The 18273-nt window shown below is 34.7% G+C and overlaps 1 protein-coding gene across 3 annotated transcripts in view; it reads left to right on the top strand.

Annotated features, from left to right (window-relative positions):
• The window catches only part of NRDC (nardilysin convertase), a 96293-nt gene that overhangs the window by 59151 nt on the left and 18869 nt on the right, over nt 1-18273 (top strand). For all 3 annotated transcript variants that reach the window (XR_011537363.1, XM_070609649.1, XM_070609648.1), the window contains 10 exons: nt 957-1052; nt 2125-2247; nt 4129-4186; nt 6141-6214; nt 7584-7653; nt 10604-10681; nt 12295-12415; nt 12497-12555; nt 12825-12879; nt 17731-17835. Coding sequence is in view for 2 of the 3 variants with exons in the window: in XM_070609649.1 (XP_070465750.1) it covers nt 957-1052; nt 2125-2247; nt 4129-4186; nt 6141-6214; nt 7584-7653; nt 10604-10681; nt 12295-12415; nt 12497-12555; nt 12825-12879; nt 17731-17835 (839 nt within the window). In the remaining variant the exon portion in view is untranslated. The remainder of the gene's footprint in view (nt 1-956; nt 1053-2124; nt 2248-4128; nt 4187-6140; nt 6215-7583; nt 7654-10603; nt 10682-12294; nt 12416-12496; nt 12556-12824; nt 12880-17730; nt 17836-18273) is intronic.

Raw genomic sequence — 18273 nt, forward strand, 5'->3', positions numbered from 1 at the left:
TGCTGCCTTTGAATTCATTAAGATATTTTTTGTCTTAAAGCCTTTGAATTCATAATTTCCATACCTGGAAGACTTCTCCCACATATTCCTATGACATTATCCTTACTTTGTTTGGATTTCTGCTCACTTGTCACCTCCTCAGAGAGGCCTTTATGATCACCCTGTCATCACTCTCATTTCCCTTACCCAGGTTTATTTTTCTTTATAGCACCCATCCCTGATTGACATTATGTTTAGAATCTATTTGTTAGTTTATTTATTTTTAGTCTCCCCTACTTGAATCTAAACTCCTTGAAGGCAGGGACTTGGTTCCTTTTATTCACATTTCTACCTCCAGCAACTAATTCACTAGTACTTGCCACATAGTAGATGTTCAGTAAATATTTGTTAAAGGAAAATATCTTATCTTATTTAATCCTTATAAGAATCCCATGAACTAGGTACTAGTAACTCCATTTTATAGATGCAAAAATAGAATCAGGAAAGTTAGATAGCTTCCTCAAGGTTGTACAGCTTAGTAAATGGCAGAACTTGGATTCTAGCCAAGATATTTCTGACTTCAAAGCAATTGTTCTTAACCATTAATATTTTATTACCAACGTAGTTGGCTTTGGGGGAAATTTAAACAGTATACATGACAAGGTTCCCAGATAACGAAGAATTTGCTTTAACATTTTATTAGTACTTTAATCAGTAAAATCTTGGACATACCGTACTAGAATTGAAACCTTTAGATTGTTAACTACCCTGTTTCATTTGAAAATAAGGAAAACCTCTAAAACCCAAGGTTACAGAATATAAGTCATAGAGCCTGACCTATATCACTTCAGTCTTATAACACATTCCTAAAATTAATTTTTGTTACTTCTCTTCTTTCAGTTCTGTAAGCTTGAATTTCCAGTATAAAGCAGATACTGAATTTCATTTTATTACAAGTGTTTCTTTTAAACTCACAGAATATCAACTTGCAAGACCTTCTGATGCAAACAGAAAGGAAATGTTGTTTGGAAGCCTTGCTAGACCTGGACATCCTATGGGGAAATTTTTTTGGGGTAAGATACTGAATACTTCATCATATTTCATATTTTCTAGTTGATTAAGATTGAGAATATGAAAAGTTGATAAAGAATGGAAGGTTATAAAGGTAGGGTAGCTAAGTACCTTTTACCTTTCAGGGTAGGGTAGATAGCTTTTCAAATAAAAAGGAGTTAAAGCACGTCTGTATTTGGTTCTCTAACATTGGCTGTATCAGGAATAGCACCTAACATTTTGTGAATGCTTTCTGGGTGCCAGATACTCTGCTAGCACAACATGAATGATTGCATTCAATCAGCATAACAGAGTTATGAACCGGCCACCATTATCATCTCCATTTAAAGACAAAGAAACAGGCTCAAGGAAGTTATTTAATTTGCTTAAATCACACAGTGTGGATGTGGGATTTGAACCTGTCTTTATCTGATTATAAAGTCTGTGCATTACCTAAACCTGACATTTCCATTTATCAACAGAGATTCAGCAGTGATTTCTCTAATAGTTTTTGAGCTGTGACCTAATTTTGTTTGACTGCTAAGCTGTATAAATGGTATCTGTTTTTCATAATGGCTTTTTCTTAGTGTTAGCATTCAGTTATAGCCTCATATTAATCCGCTTGACCATAAAGTAGAATATGGGATAAGTTCATCTAAATGGTACTTCGTTCAAAGGATGTTTTGCTTCCCTGTGTATTTTGTACAGATATATACATTTTTATATGACATCCTTGCTTTCTATGATTTATTTTTAAGAATTATGCAGAATATTAGTAAAATAATTCAGAGGTAAAACCTGAATTGAATACTAGAGTAATTATTAAGAAAGAAAGCTTAAGGCAATTACTGTTGTTAAGACATTGCCAATGAGAGGTTAATTCTTTGTGTGTTAAAATATACTTCAGAATTGTTTCTTGTGAATTTTTGTCTTATATTAATGTTGTTATTATTATTATTACACACTGGTTCAATATTCTTGAGTACTTGGGTTTCTTTACTAGCTATGTATAGTAGTAGAGCATGAATTGTTGGTGTAGAAACTTTTAACAAAGTAAACTTAGTTGTTTCTATAGTCTTTTTCATCTTTTTACAGGAAATGCTGAGACTCTCAAACATGAGCCAAAAAGGAATAATATTGATACACATGCTAGATTGAGAGAATTCTGGATGCGTTACTACTCTGCTCATTACATGACTTTAGTGGTTCAATCCAAAGGTAATATTGTGGCCCTTAGAATTACTCTGACGTAGTGCTTTCTTAAGATTTGTTTGCTGTGATTAGTGTTGCAGTGCACTGTTAATTATTTTAGTGCTCAACCCTAATATGAACTAAAGGAAATCAGGATTTGGAGAAGTCATATAGCAAGTAGAAAAGCTCAGAAAAGCACAAAATCATCTGATTCTCAGGCAAATGTTTTTTCTCTTATAGATACATGTTTTATCTCTAGGTGAGTCTGTGAGTATGCTAATGTACTAATAGGTCATGAATTGGTTTTTTAAGCCACATTCAGCTGCTGTCTCTGTTATCTCTTATTTTGCATTTAATCTACATTCATCATGAACTCTTATAGGGCAAGATATCAGTCTTTTCATCCTTACGTGGAGTCTGGCTTTAGTAATTGAAACTCCTCATAGTGATGATAGCAGAAGTATGTTAAATGTAAAATACTGATCAATATCTACTCTTTTGCTCCTTTTATCATTATCTTCAATAACTTAAGTGGACCTTTTCTCATTAAAGAAGTCATGGTAGCTTTCTTTTGTTTTCTTTGCATTTCAGTCTCCTTAGGCTATTTTTCAAAGTCAATCAGTTGTTAAACTGCTCGTTTTTGACATATCATATAGTTTGCACATTTCTTTTTGAAAAAGTAATCCTCTCACCCTACTGTGATTCTCCCTTCTACACAATTTTATTCTCTCATTGTTAAAATTAAGATCAGAGCTGCTTGGCACTTAAATATAAGCCATTTTTGTATTTAGGATCAAACTTAGTCCACTAAAGTTGACTTGAATGTAAAGTTATGGATATGGTATGGTAGATTCTTTTGTTCAAACTACAAATGTGTCCTAGATTCCTTTTAGAGCATTTGTTAAAATAGGTAATTCCGTATTCAATATGTAATATTAATTTATGATTTTTAATTAATTATTGTTTCCAAATCTGTCATGAACATGCATTTTTCTTCAACTAGGTATTGTTTTCTTTTACGTTCTTTTCCTTTGTGATGACAAACATAAGCGCATATTAATGCTTGTTGCAAATTTCTAAAGTAAGCCCCAGATATTAGATAAGAGAACCTTGTACAACCTAGATTCAATTGATTTTTGGAGCTTTAGCATTTATTATACCATTTAAGAGTGAAACATCTGGATAAATAGTATAGAATAAATTCAGAACTTGGTAAGTCTAATTTGCAACTTGTGTTTTATGTACTGGGGCTTCTGATTTGAGGGTTAATAAAACTCATGTGTCTGGTGGACCTAACAGATACTATCCAGTGATGGTAATGAGTCACTGGGATGAAGCTAAAAGGTTTCCTTTTTCACTTAGATCTTCTGTTTTACTAGAAATTTCAAAAGAATATTTTATGAAAGATAAGAAAAGAATCAGAAGATAGAAATCATGTAATATGAAACCTAGTAAGAAGACTTATGGATTAAAACCTCAGCAAGTATAAATTAATGTAAGATAAATGGACTATAAAAGTACTGATGAGATGCCAAGAAGGATCAGTGTAGTGTGAGTTAAATAGGGAGAAACCTTCCTAGAGGAAGCAAGTTTTGGAATGGGGTAGGTTGATGGTGGTGTATTCTTATCTCTTGGCCCTTCACACTAGCCTAATGATAAAATTTTTTTTTGTATGTGTGCTTTTTCTAACACGAAGAAATAAAGGAGTCTGACAAAATTATATGTATCTTGAGGTTTTCTTAACTACTGTTATTTTTCCTGTTACTCATTACTGGTTAAGGAGTGGCAAGTAATGCCCAAATTAAAGTATCCTTTTGTTTTATAAAGATCTATGAGAAATCTAATTGCATTTCTACCTTGAATAACAACATTGCATTTCCCTGTCTCCTCCCTGCCCTCCCCTCTAAGAAACACTGGATACCTTGGAAAAGTGGGTGACGGAAATCTTCTCTCAGATACCAAACAAGTAAGACAGTTATTTTCATAAGACATACACATTTAGAGTTAAAGAAGCCATATCTTCTTGTATGGGTCCAAAGGTTTTTGTGGGTTTTTTTTGTTTATTTTTTAAACGGGTACTTAAGACCTAAAGTGGTTTCCTGCAGCATTAGAGCAGGAAAACTAAGATGAGAACCCAAGTTTCCACAGTTTCTGTAGTTCAAAATTTATGAGCTTGTAAACTTATAGTAAGCAGTAATTCTGAAGAATATATGCCTCCTTTTACATTTATTCAGAGCTTTTCTGTTACTGTGCAAAGTGTTTGACACTGTGTTGTGAAAGCAAGTATTATATTGAGGGGCAGAATGTAAATATGCTTGTACCCCTACCTTGGAACAGATTGTGTTCTGAAAGTTTGTTTTTTAAGTCAGTTGTTTGGAACTTCAAATGGTTTTCCCCATAAAAGAAATAATCTGATAGATGATGATTGACTTTGCATACTGCCTGAAAAGTCTATTTCGTATAGTTGAACCAAATTATCTTTTATTAGAAATTGTCTATAGGATTCCAGTTCAGAAAGCTACTATTTTTTGTCCATCTCAAATTTATCGCAGTAATACAAATATTTAAAATACACTTTATTGTTACATTTTTGTTACAAAGAATACAAAAAATTTAATTCTGAAGCAATTAAATCTTTCTTCCCACTCATAGCAGTTTGCATTTTAGTAAAATAAATGAAGTCAGATTGTTTTTCTTGCATCAGGTGAGTAAGCTAGACTTTTTCCAGTTCCTCGTTCCAAGAGATATTGTTTTAAATTTATGAAAGATAAATTAGATTTAAAAATATTAGAACAGAGGCCTGTGTGGTGGCATAGAGGTTAAGTTCGTGCACTCCACTTCAGTGGCCCAGGGTTGGCAGGTTTGGATCTCAGGCATGGACCTACACACCACTCATCAAGCCATGCTGTGGTGGTGTCCCATGTACAAAATATGGAGGAAGATTGGCATAGATGTTAGCTCAGCGATAATCTTTCTCAAGGCGAAAAAAGAGGACGATTGGTAACAGATGTTAGCTCAGCAATAATCTTCCTCACTAAAAAAGAAAAAAAAATTAGAATAATTTGTAATAACAACTGAGTGGTTATTGTTATTTGCCTCTATGTAAATTTCCATTGGTAATTAGCAGTGCTTTTTATGTATGGAAAGATAATGAAAGCCATGCCAAAGTTGTGGGATTGTTTTGTTTGTTTTGACAAGAAATGAGCGTGAGCTATGGAAATGACAAATGGCAGATTGAAACGTGTTTTACTGTGAAGCTTTACTAATAAAATCAGAGGTATATTGAATAGAGGCATTCATTAGGTCCTTTCAATCCCTGATAAGCATTTTTAAAAATTCTCTTAAATATTATTCACTAATAACTTTGGTTCCTTAATCAGACAGGTTAAAAAGTCTTCTAGGTATTTAATCCTAATTCATGTTGACCATGTTTTAGGAGAAATATTAGCAACAATATCTTCAGCCAGATGGGAAGCCTCTAAGAGAATCCGTGTTTTTTAAATACCACAGTGCCTAATATAGTGCTTTATACCTAATAATCACTCCATATTTATTTGTCGAATTAAAAAAATATCTCAAGTATGTTTTGTTTCTGAAATGGCTTTGTATCGGAGGAGAACTGAAGTTGGATGGGGCTGCTAGAGGCAATAAATATTGGGAGGGGAGATCTCTTCAATTCATTGTTTTCTATCTCTTGTCAGTTTTAAAGGCATTTGCGTTATTGAGACTGGGGTTAAGAATAGGTTGTTTAGTTAGGATTTTGCGGCTTTGTTGCCCTCTATTCGTTTGTGCCTAGAGAATGCTTTTCAGCCAGGAGTATCTAGAATAGATTATAAATACCTATCAGTTAGGCGCCCCTAAAGATGCTGCTTATAAAGGCTTTTGCCAATTAAATTTTAATGTATTTGTTTTATTTTCAGTGGGTTACCCAAACCAAACTTTGGCCATTTAACGGATCCATTTGACACACCAGCATTTAACAAACTTTATAGAGGTTCGTGAACCAAAGGTTTAAAACTGTTTGAAATAACTTCAGCACATTCTCTAAAACTTAATTGAGGCTGCCAATTTTCTTTTAAAATGAGAACAGAAAGTACAGTTGGGTTGGAAAGGGAGTAGATGGACAGTGGAGATCCAATTAATGACAGGTGGCAGGCCACTAACTGGCAGCAGATTGATTGGTCTGGGACCTGCTGCTGCTTCAGTCTGTTTCATGCTTTCTTCCTATTTTCCCCTTGTTCATTTTGTTCTTTGGTTTTTTGTTTCTTTCCTATTTCATTTGATCTATATTCTCTTTTTTGCCTTTAAAGAGAGAAAAATAGAAGAGGGGAAAACACTTTGGAAAGCGTTTCTTTTATCTTCATTATACAAACAATTTTTGTTAAAGAAAAATTTGAAGTGTGAAGAAATAGGGGGAAAAATCACCCTTAAATCTTACCATCCAGAGAAATCATTTTGGCAAGTTTCCTTCTGAGTTTCTATAGGTATATTTTCTTAATGTAGTTGAGATTATAAAGAATGTACACTTCTATCTCTTGATTTTTTTCATTTAATGTTATATTTGTAATAACTGCCCAGTGAGCCATTACATGGTTATGCTCTACTTTACTTAACAATTTGCCCATAGTGAATATTGCAGAAACATTCTTAATTCACCCTTTCTCTTTCCTTGCTCTTTTTATCATGGTAGATTTTTTTCTCTTTCTCCTAATTGCCTAGGTATTCCCTCCTCCTCCTCCTTTACTCCACTGCCAGTCTCTTTCCTCTGATCAATGATTGTTTTGTCATACCCTTTATCTGCTGCTGGCTCCATTCTATCTAAGCTGACTCTTCCCAGAGGCAACTTATTTTTGGTTGTATTCTTTCTGGCTTTAGATTGACTCTTCATAGAATCATAGAATAATAACACTGGGAAGAATCTTAGAGCTACTTCAGCCTAACCCACTCACCATACCATAAGATAACAGATTCAGAAAGATTTAAAGGCAAGTGTTTTTTCTCAAGGTCATGTAAACACATATAACAAGAGAGAGTGTAGGGCTGGATTTCAGTCATGGGTCTCCTGACTCCTAGTCCTGTATCCTTTCTTGCAAGAAGGGATCCATCTTTAGGAGCATTTCATATTTTAATAGTTCTTTTATCCGTAGTTTCTCTACGTGTGAAACCAGATTGAAAATAAATTTATGAAAATTGCATTATGCAAATTGGAAAATTGGCAACTTGAAATAATAATTGCATTGTATTTAACCTTCCCATGTTTATTGGAGGATGAAATATATTGAATTTAAAAAATTTTTGTGTGACGTAGTAAAAATTATGGAGAAACACTTATGTATGTTCTTTTGAAAAATATTTTTGTTTAGTTGTTCCAATCAGAAAAATTCATGCTCTGACCATCACATGGGCACTTCCTCCTCAACAGCAGCATTACAGGTAAGAGTTCAAGGGCAAATTTACTCCATTAGATACTGAGTGAGGGTCATATTTTTAAAGCATGCTAAATGGTTTACGTTTGAGAGTTCTGGTTTTTTAAACACAAGTAATGTGATAAACTGCGACCTCACTGGATTTTTCAAGCCTTCTATATATTTAATGTCGTCTTGGGTATAAAAACTAGGATTTTCTTATAACTAGTTGCCTTTCCTGAGTCTTTGAAAGTAAGTATCTTAGTGTGAATGCTAACTTCTGTAATTATTTTCCTTAGTACATTGAGCACAAAAATATATAAGCTTATGATTTATTTGTCAGTGGTGACCATTTAGTTTGATCCTGTCAAAAGTAAAGTTAAATAATTTTTAGCCTGGAAAAGGACTGCAGCATAAATCTCAAGGACTTACTTCTATGAGTTAGGAGTGAGTTAGGGCAGATTTATACCATTTAGGAAAACATTTCAACTTATTTATGGTATCTTATATGAGCAATATAGCATAGGCCAAGAAGTTCTTTAAACATAAGGATCAATCAGTGCCTACAAATGCTTTTCTACTTAGAAAGAAATGGTAATGGACTCGTAAAAATTTAACTTATTTTTTAAAACCATCACCAACAAAGTAAAACCATGAGGACACACACACAAGCAGAAGGAAGGACAGTAATGTATATTGCTTAAGCTCAGTAAAAATGCTTTTTTTCACGTATATGTTAGAATATTCAATCAATCAAGTCCCATAAAGTTAACATGAATGGTATGCCTCCAGTGAGAAAGCAGAGAACATGTGTATTGTCTGCTTGCTTGTGGTGTAAGGATAATATAGGAAAAAGTAGTGTACATTGATTGTCTGGTTATGTTAGAGTGTCCCCAAAAGTGTTAAAATTATTATATGCACATTTAAAAATTTATTCTATTTGTTTTAAATGTTTACTATAAAAATAATTCGTGCTTGGGGGCTGGCCCCGTGGCCAAGTGGTTAAAGTTCCACATGCTCCACTTTGGCAGCCCAGGTTCACGGGTTCAGATCCTGGGTGCAGACCTACTGCACTCATCAGCCATGCTGTGGAGGCATCCCACATACAAAGTAGAGGAAAATTGGCACAGATGTTAGCCCAGGGCTAATCCTCCTCAAGCAAAAAAAAAAAAAAAAAAAGAGGATTGGCAATGGTTGTTAGCTCAGGGCAAATCTTCCTCACACACAAAAAATAATAATAATAATATTACACACTTGTAAAATATTGGAATAGGATGAAAGAGTATTAAGTAAAAAGTAAAGCTGTGCTTCTCCTTTCCTTTGTCTCTGTCCTCAAAGATATGCCCAACATTAATAATTCATGTCTAGGGGCCGGCCCAGTGGCGCAGCGGTTAAGTTTACGCGTTCCACTACTTGGCGGCCTGGGGTTCGCCGGTTCGGATCCCGGGTGCGGACATGGCACTGCTTGGCAAAAGACATGCTGTGGTAGGCGTCCCACGTATAAAGTAGAGGAAGATGGGCATGGATGTTAGCTCAGGGCCAGTCTTCCTCAGCAAAAAGAGGAGGATTGACAGTAGTTAGCTCAGGGTTAATCTTCCTCAAAAAAAAAAAAAATTATGTATAGCTTTCAGACATTAAAATAATATAAAACATATCTTTATGGAAATGGAATTATACTATATATACACACTATTCTTCCCTTTTTTGGGGGGCAATGCTTATTTTCTCAATTAATAAAGCCTTGTTTATCCTCTGATTACTAAGGTAATTCATTGTGGAAATCAGGAAAATTACTAAAACGTAGAAAAAAAGTTATCCATGATTCTCTTTTTCAAAGACTATTAACATTTCTTTATGTTTCCATCCAGTTATTTTTTTTATGGACTGTTTATTTCTTTTAATATGACATTCATCATGAGTCATTTTGAATCCCCAAATATGTGAATTCCCAGTAAGTAAGCTTTTCTGGGGAGCCGTTTTTTACAAAGAAGTAAGTGTTTATCCCTCCAGTTACCAGATACAGTACAGTTAGCCTTGTGCAGATGTAAATGTTGTGTAATTAACTGGGTTCATTCTGAACGGATTTGTTCCCCTACATCAGTCTTGGTATAGATGTAATTCAAATTTATATTTTAAACGATGTTGTCTGGCCTTTAGGGATTGCTTAACATAGTTCAATTCATAATATAATATCTTGACTTTTATGAGTTTACTGAATAAATTCTATAAACTAATTTTAAAATTTAAGAATGTTTAGATTTCCTAACTCGATTTTTCTGTATATTTTTGTTTTAATAGGAGTACATTTTTGAAATTATAACAGAAACCAGTGATAAAGGACAATTTGAATAGCATATATATAACTACTCATACTATGAAAATATATTATTATATAATGAGGCATTTTTACATCTGTTATTGCATTTCCATGAAAACTATGAGTAGGTATTAGGCAAGTGAAGAGAAAAAGAAAAATATGGTCAAGTCTCTTGCTCGAGATTATGCATTTACTTAAAGGAAAAGCTAAAACTACAAGTTAGATTTTCTGACCCTTAAAGCAACACATTTCAGTTTACCATAGATCCTGATGCAATGCTGAAAGCTTTTACAGATACAGAGTGATTCATATCTGTATTAGGTTGTAAAATGATAAAGAAGCTATGTTATTCTTGTTTTGGGTGAAATAAAAGTGAAAGATTTTCCTGTGAAAATAAGTAAGTTTGGTGTCTAAGAGAAAAAGTAGTAGTCTTAAATTTTGAAATGACTGTACTCTTTAAGTGATTTCAGCTGAGAAAGTTGAATTTTACTGTGTTTTCTGTTTTATCTTGCTGTTGCAAATTATAACTTCATGTTTAGTGGAATTTATGTGAGAATAAGTTTATAATCATATTCTCAAATATCATAGTCTTAAAAATAAGATTTTTTGGTGTATGTGTACCTCAATTTTAAAATTTCTGACCTCAATATTTTTTTTAAAGGGTGAAGCCACTTCATTATATCTCTTGGCTGGTTGGACATGAAGGCAAAGGCAGCATTCTTTCTTACCTTAGAAAAAAGCAAGTATTCAATTAATAAGTATTTTCAGTATAGCAGTCTCTGAAAAATAATAGACACTAAGTGTTACATAACCTATTCTTTTCTCTTTTTGCTTTATTTGCCAGGAAGCCTAAAATCAAATCTAATACTCAATTATAGTCAATTTAATAACCTAGATTATTGTAACAACCATATTATATTTGTAAATTTCCTTAGAAGCCACCTTTTAGCACATATTGGGAGTAGTTGTGCACAAAATTTTAAAAATCATAACTAAACTAATAGATTCTAGAATTTTAGCACATATTGGGAGTAGTTGTACACAAAATTTTAAAAATCATAACTAAACTAATAGATTCTAGAATTACAAAAAAGATTAGCTCTAATCAAGAATTTAGATTTGAATGCTGAGAAGGTCGATTATTTAATGCTGTGCACCTTCAGGCATTCCTAACCCAAAAGATGGACTTTAACAAAAACGTCACTGGGCAGATAAATCATAATAAATAGGTGGGACTGTGAACTGTATGTTCAGCTTTGTTAGCAGAGTGTTTCCTAATGCATTTAAGCACTTGTTTAAGTTGCCTAGCCAAATAATAGACATATAACTTTAGAATCAGGACTGATACGTTAATGTAATTTATTGTTCGATTTTTCTGTACACTAATTCAAGACTGGAAAGGTAGATGAGACATGTAAATAAGTACTTTAATACATTGATGTGTAACAGAACATTCAAAGAAAGCTGAAAGGTCAAGGTTATTATGAAAGAATAAACTAATGATATTGGGTCCATATGTGTCTTACACAATAAATGTAATATGCTTTGAGATGTGCACAACCTTTCTACCTTACTGAACTTTATTAACATTTCAAATTCTACCTTCTGGCTTCTTCCCTCTTCATTTTAGGTTTTCAGGATTATTCTAGTTAGGTAAAGATACAGTCTCATTGCTTCTTTCCTAGACAACCTATGTAGGTTAGCTGATAATCTCAGAGCTCACTTGACAGTCTTTCAAGTAGGGATGTATCTGAAGTGTTTTAAGGCTCCTCTTGGGAGACAGGTTCAAAAAGGGATGAGTGGGGGCCGGCCCTTTGGCGCAGCGGTTAAGTGCACACGTTCCACTTCAGTAGCCTGGGGTTCGCCAGTTCAGATCCTGGGTGTGGACATGGCACCGCTTGGCAAGCCATGCTGTAGTAGGCGTCCCACATATAAAGTGGAGGAAGATGGGCACAGATGTTAGCTCAGGGCCAGTCTTCCTCAAAAAAAAAAAAAAAAAAGGGATGAGTGTAATGCCTCCAACAACCATAATTTTAATGTTTTGTGCAGTTCTCTTCAACAGAAATTACTATGGCTTCATAAGACTGTTAATATTTTACTATGTTGTAATATATATTAATATTTCCATTAAACAAGTAAATACAGTATTATTTCCTTCTGGTGATTCTTGCATGCACTACAATCCTTAGGAGTGCTTTTAAAATTTGTACTTTTAAACTTACTTTTGGAAAGCATGTTTGCATCAAAGACTGAGCTTCCCAAATTTTACGTAGAAAGCCTACTTATTTTCTTAAACTACTTGTAGGCTGTCAATCCCAAGATATTGATTAGATTTTTGTTTTCTAACTATAGGTGCTGGGCTCTTGCACTATTTGGTGGAAATGGTGAGACGGGATTTGAGCAAAATTCTACTTACTCAGTGTTCAGCATTTCTATTACATTGACTGATGAGGGTTATGAACATTTCTATGAGGTAAATAATTAAAGTGAAGGGTTTTTTTTTATATATAGATACCACTTTATGCAAAAGTATAATCAAATGTTTTGTTTTCAGGTTGCTCATACTGTCTTCCAGTATTTAAAAATGCTGCAGAAGCTAGGCCCAGAAAAAAGGTAATACATACTTATTAGAATTAGGCCAGATGTCAATCCTTGTATATTTTAGCCTTCAGGTTGCCAATTGACATGCTTTAGTCAATGCCTTAATGGTTTTTCAGGCATTTCCTGCTTAATTTCCCTTCCTGGCTCCATATCCTTACTCCTCTATATGTGAATGTACCCTAAAGGTTTATGTTTATTTTTATGCTTCTCTTTTCTTGCTGATGATTCTAATGAGAAATTTAAATATGTCTTCTAATTATTATCATTTTCTTCTTTCACAGAATTTTTGAAGAGATTCAGAAAATTGAGGATAATGAATTTCATTACCAAGAACAGGTACTGGAAGTCAAATTCCTTTTGAATGTTATCTGTGACCAAGTTGAAACTGGTGTGGACATTGTTTCTCTTTTTGGAGGTGTCACTAGAGTTTTAGTTTTGCCACTGTCTGTCATGTGAGTCTCAAGATGGCCTTGAGGCCATATGAAAATTAACTCTTGTGTTTTTGAGTGTTTATACTGAGTAACAAACCGCGAGAGGATTAGGCAGATTGATACAGATCATGTGTGACAATTATTTATGTAGTCGTCCGTCTGTCTATCTTTTTGATAAACATTCATGGAGAGCTTACTATAGTGTTTGATATTTTGGGAGTTCAGATATTGTGAAGACATTCTACGAAATAATCTGTGGTGATTACCACATGTAATAGTAGACACTGTGCTTTGGGATTTCAGGGCAAGGAGAGCATTTGCCTTGATTAGAATAAGATTAGGGAAGTTTGTGTATGTGGTAAATTTTAGTTGAGTTCAGCATTAAAAAATGGGTGAGGTTTGGATACGTTCTGAGCAATGGGCAGCACATGAGTAAGGAACTCGGGCATCGTGAATTTCCTATGTGTCTGTAGCACAGAGTATATGAAACGAAGGTATTACATATGGCTGAAAGGTAAGGAGTTTAGAGCAGGGTTTTTTTTAAACCCTTTTTGTGCCTTGGATCCCTTTGGAAATCTATTGAAGCGTGTGGACCCCTCCTCACAATAATATTCATCCCTGTAATTTTTTAAACTCTCGGAAAAATTGCCATGGTTAGTACAATGAACACTGGTATATCCCTTGCCTGGATTCCAATTGGTAATATTTTGCCATATTTTCTTTCTTCTCTCTCTCCTTATATGTATGTGTATTTTTTTCCCAAAACATTTGAGATTTATTTACGGATATGATACTTCACACCTAAATGTTTTTTAGCATGTATCTGCTACAAACAAATGTATTCTCTTGCATAACCGCACTAAAATTGTCACACTTGGGAAATTTAACGTTGAAACAATATTGTTAAATATTATACAGTCCATAGAATAATGTTTTCAAGTGCATAAAATAAAATACAGTAGTTTACAAAGGAATGCTGAAATAAAGTATTCAAAATAGTGAAAGATGGTAATATGTCTCTTTATTAATATATTAAATAAGGTCTAGTAATTATTACAATTTTCAGTAGCAGTGAGTGTGATATTTTGAGATATTTGCAACAACTATATTGTGATTTCTAATGATTATAGTCATAGTTGCTGCTAATACTACTGGGGTTTGTTGCCTATATTCATAATTGAATAAAAATGCTAAGTTAGAGGTTAGTGAAAATAAATATGTAATTTCTTCCCAACCAAATTCATGTACCACCATCTCTCCCTGAATTTGTCCACTGATACCTTTTGGAAGATGTCTGCAGACCCTCGGTTAAGAGCTCCTGATTTAGAGGATATTGAATCATCACCAGAGACGATTCTCTGAATATGTCCTCTAAGTAGAAAGGACTTAAGTGCATGAGGACAAGGTCACAAAACCTATACGCTTTCAGTTGCTATTGATTCCAATGTAATCTCTATATACTTCAAGTCATTTGAAGTTGAAATAGAAATCTTATTCTATGAAAATAGAAAGGTTGCTGTGACTTATATTAACCATTAGAGAGTCCTATAGACGGTCCTCCCTATAAATAGATTGATATGCCTAGAACCCACGAGTCTCGCCATCCACCTTACCAGAAGTGATTTTGTTCTGTGTCTTTATCAGCTGTGATGGCAACACGTGGGCCAGAACTGTGGCAGGGAAGGAGTAGGAGCAAGAATTGTGGACTACAACCATAGTGAGACCCAAATTCCTTTTTTGGGGATCTCTTTTTAGCACTGGTTGGGTGAGACATTTTCTTTCTGCCCCTCCAGTTTCTTCTTGGCAAGACATTTCAAGATATCTTTTTACTGACATCTCCCCATTTTGTAGCTCTTCCTTTTTTTTTTTGCCTTTGGCAATATTCATGAATGCTCGTCTTGATTTTAAAATATGAGTTAGAACACCTTAGATTAAAACCTAATCAGTGCAAAGTCAGAACAGAGCAGAAAGGCCCATGTCTGTGTGAACTGCTAGGCTAACTCCTGTAGCTCAGTTTATTTCAGCTTTTATGTTTCTGTTTCATTAACAAAGTTGGAATGTCTTCTCTTCAGCCTTTTTTCTGGTCTTCATCAATAAAGGCAAATAGGAATGCCCTTTTTGAACTTCTCAAACCAGTTTTTTTAAATTAAGAAATTAAAAAAAATTTATTTCACGTAGGAACTTGGACTCGGTATGTCTTACAAATCAACTGTTGGAACTAGAGGAAAGCTGTTTAAGTGTTTTTCTGTAGGCATAAAAACAGGAATAATGTAACAATAATGGAAGGTAGTGAGAGTTTGTAGTGGACAAAAAAATTAGAGGATGGATAATAAGTGTTGGAGAAGATATAGAGAAATTAGAACCCTCATACATGGCTGGTGGGAATGTAAAATGGTGAATCTGCTTTGGAAAACAGTTTGGCAGTTCCTTAAAAAGTTAGACATAGGGGCTGGCCTGGTGGCGCAGTGGTTAAGTTCACCCATTCTTCTTCTCAGCGGCCCGGGGTTCGCCGGTTTGGATCCAGGGTGTGGACATGGCACTGCTTGGCAAAAGACACGCTGTGGTAGGCGTCCCACGTATAAAGTAGAGGAAGATGGGCACGGATGTTAGCTCAGTGCCAATCTTCCTCAGCAAAAAGAGGAGGATTGGCAGTAGTTAGCTCAGGGCTAATCTTCCTCAAAAAAAATAATTAAAAAATTTAAAAAATTAAAAAAAAAAGAGTTAGACATAGAGTTACCATACAAGCCAGTGATTCCACTCCTAGGTATACACTCAAGAGAATTGAAAACACATGTCCACACAAATACTTGTATACAAGTGTTCATAACAGCATTATTCATTATAGCCAGAAAATGGAAACAACCCAAGTGTCCACCAACAGACGAATGGTTAAACAAAATGTAGAATATTCATACTATGGAATATTATTCAGCCATCAAAAGAATGAAGTACTGATTCCTACTACAACCTGGATGAACCTTAAAAACATGCTGAATGAAAGAAGCCAGATGCAACGTCACATGTGATATGATTACATTTATATGAAATATCAAGAATAGGTAGATCTTTAGAGATAGAACACAGATTGATGGTTGCCAGTGGCTGGGGAGAGTGGGTAGCAGGGAGTGATTGCTTAATGGGTATGGGAGTTTTCTTTTGGAGTGATGAAAATATTCTGGAACTAGATAGGGCTGATGGTTGCACAACTTTGTGCATGTACTAAAAAGCACTGAACTGTACACTTTGTTTTTCATTTCATCTTTAATTGTACGCTTTAGAAGTGTAAATTTTGGGGCCAGCCCTGTGGCCGAGTGGTTAAATTCGCACACTCCACTTCAGTGGCCCAGGGTTTCACCATTTCGCATCCTGGGCGTGAATGTGGCACCGCTAATCAGGCCATGTTGAGGTGGCATCCCACATAGCACAACCAGAGGCACTCACAACTAGAATATACAACTGTTTACTGGGGGGCTTTTGGAGAAGAAAAAAAAAAAGAAGTGTAAATTTTATGTTATGTGAATTAAATATTTAAAAAAATTAAAGGATAGCATTTATGTGTTTTTCCCAGTACCTTCTCTCTTGCCGTGGCACCAAAGAGCTGCTTCTAGCCAGGGTCCTGATTAGATTAGAGCAGTTAACTTATAAATAAGTGGCTGGTGAAAATAACTGATTAAAAAAATTAGAACAGAGTAGGAAGAGTCCTTTTAAACAATAATAGCACTTTAGTGACTAGTCAGCTTGGTGATTCAGGAATGTTCCTGAAGTAGGGCAAAAAGACTAACAATGAATCTTTCCTTTTTCCTTCTTCTATTTTTATGTGATAATGTAGTAGATAACATATACCTGTGGTCTCTAGTTTGGTGGATGCCTGTCTCATTTCTCCTCCCTGAATGCAGTAACCTTCACTTCTATTCTGTCTTCCATGAGATGAGAGAGCAACCCATATTGTCTAGTAAAGGACTGGGCGTGTGTGGTATTTTGGAAACAGTGTTTGCTGCTACGTTAGGAGGCCTGAGTTCTAGTGTCTACTCTGCTTGTCGCTTACTGTGTGAGCTTGGGCAAGTCACCTAATCAATCCGAGTATTATATTTCCTCATTGTAAAATGTGGGAATGGACCCTCCTGGTATGTGAAGAACCCGTCAGTTTTAAGATTTTGTGCATCTGGGTGCTCAATAATTACATAAATTAATTGCTTTCCTCTGGAAAAGCATTTCTATGTCATAGGTTAGAGAACTTGTGGTCACTCTTTCAGTTTTAAACTGAAGTAATATACTGATTAATGTAACTTGTTACATCCAGACTTTTATCTAATGACACATTTTGCTTTCTGCATCTATTTGATTCATGCTTACAAATAGTTTTTAGTTGATAGTGTTGTAGTGATAAAATGATGAAGACCGTGTCTTTAGGGACCTCACAGTCATGTAGGGCACTTGACGTGTAACTAAGCATTTGCAGTTTTGTGTTATAATTGCTATCATGAAGAAGTTGTGACGTGATTAGAGCCTAGTGTGTTGTGAGGCTCAGAGTGGGGGACGGGAGGGGTGTTAGGTTAAGCTCCTTTAAGATAGTAGCTTTGGCTGACTTTTCTTAGAATTCTGAGCATCAGATCCTTAAGCTGCTGTTTTATCTGGTTATATCCATTCAGAATATTTTGGTTTCATTGTTAAAAAAGAGAAAAAGTATTGGTTTTTGTGGCAAATTAAGGATAATAATGGGGAGTGTCTGGTGTGAAATAATTTTTTCTCTTTACAGACAGACCCAGTTGAGTATGTGGAAAACATGTGTGAAAACATGCAGCTCTACCCCCTGCAGGACTTCCTCACTGGAGACCAGCTTCTTTTTGAATACAAGCCAGAAGTAAGGAGGTTTCCATTTCTAGAACTTATTTTTAGAGAAAGAGGAGGGTGACAAAGCGTAGAGATGTATTTAAGAACTGTGGGAATGGAGAAAACTTGGTTATATTTAGTCAAGTTTTTTGCTTGTTTAAACAGAAAAGTATCAATAGTTTCATGGATAATTTTACATGATTCTTGTATGTGCTTATGTTTTAACATCAGGAGAAAATCAAGTCCTCTTCTTGGGTACTATTGTCACTATTTTTCAAGTGTTAAAACTTCTACTAAAAGAGTTAAAGTGATTGCTAACAATTATGTGCTTTAACTGCTAAGCTTACTCAGAAAATTGTTTAGCTTACCTTTTAATTCAATTGGAGACTCTGGACAATTAAATTTTAATCATTTTGAAAATATTTACAAGAAAAATATGAGAGGCTGGCCCCGTGGCCGAGTGGTTAAG

This window comes from Equus przewalskii, chromosome 2, assembly GCF_037783145.1.
Source record: "Equus przewalskii isolate Varuska chromosome 2, EquPr2, whole genome shotgun sequence".
NCBI lineage: Eukaryota > Metazoa > Chordata > Mammalia > Perissodactyla > Equidae > Equus > Equus przewalskii.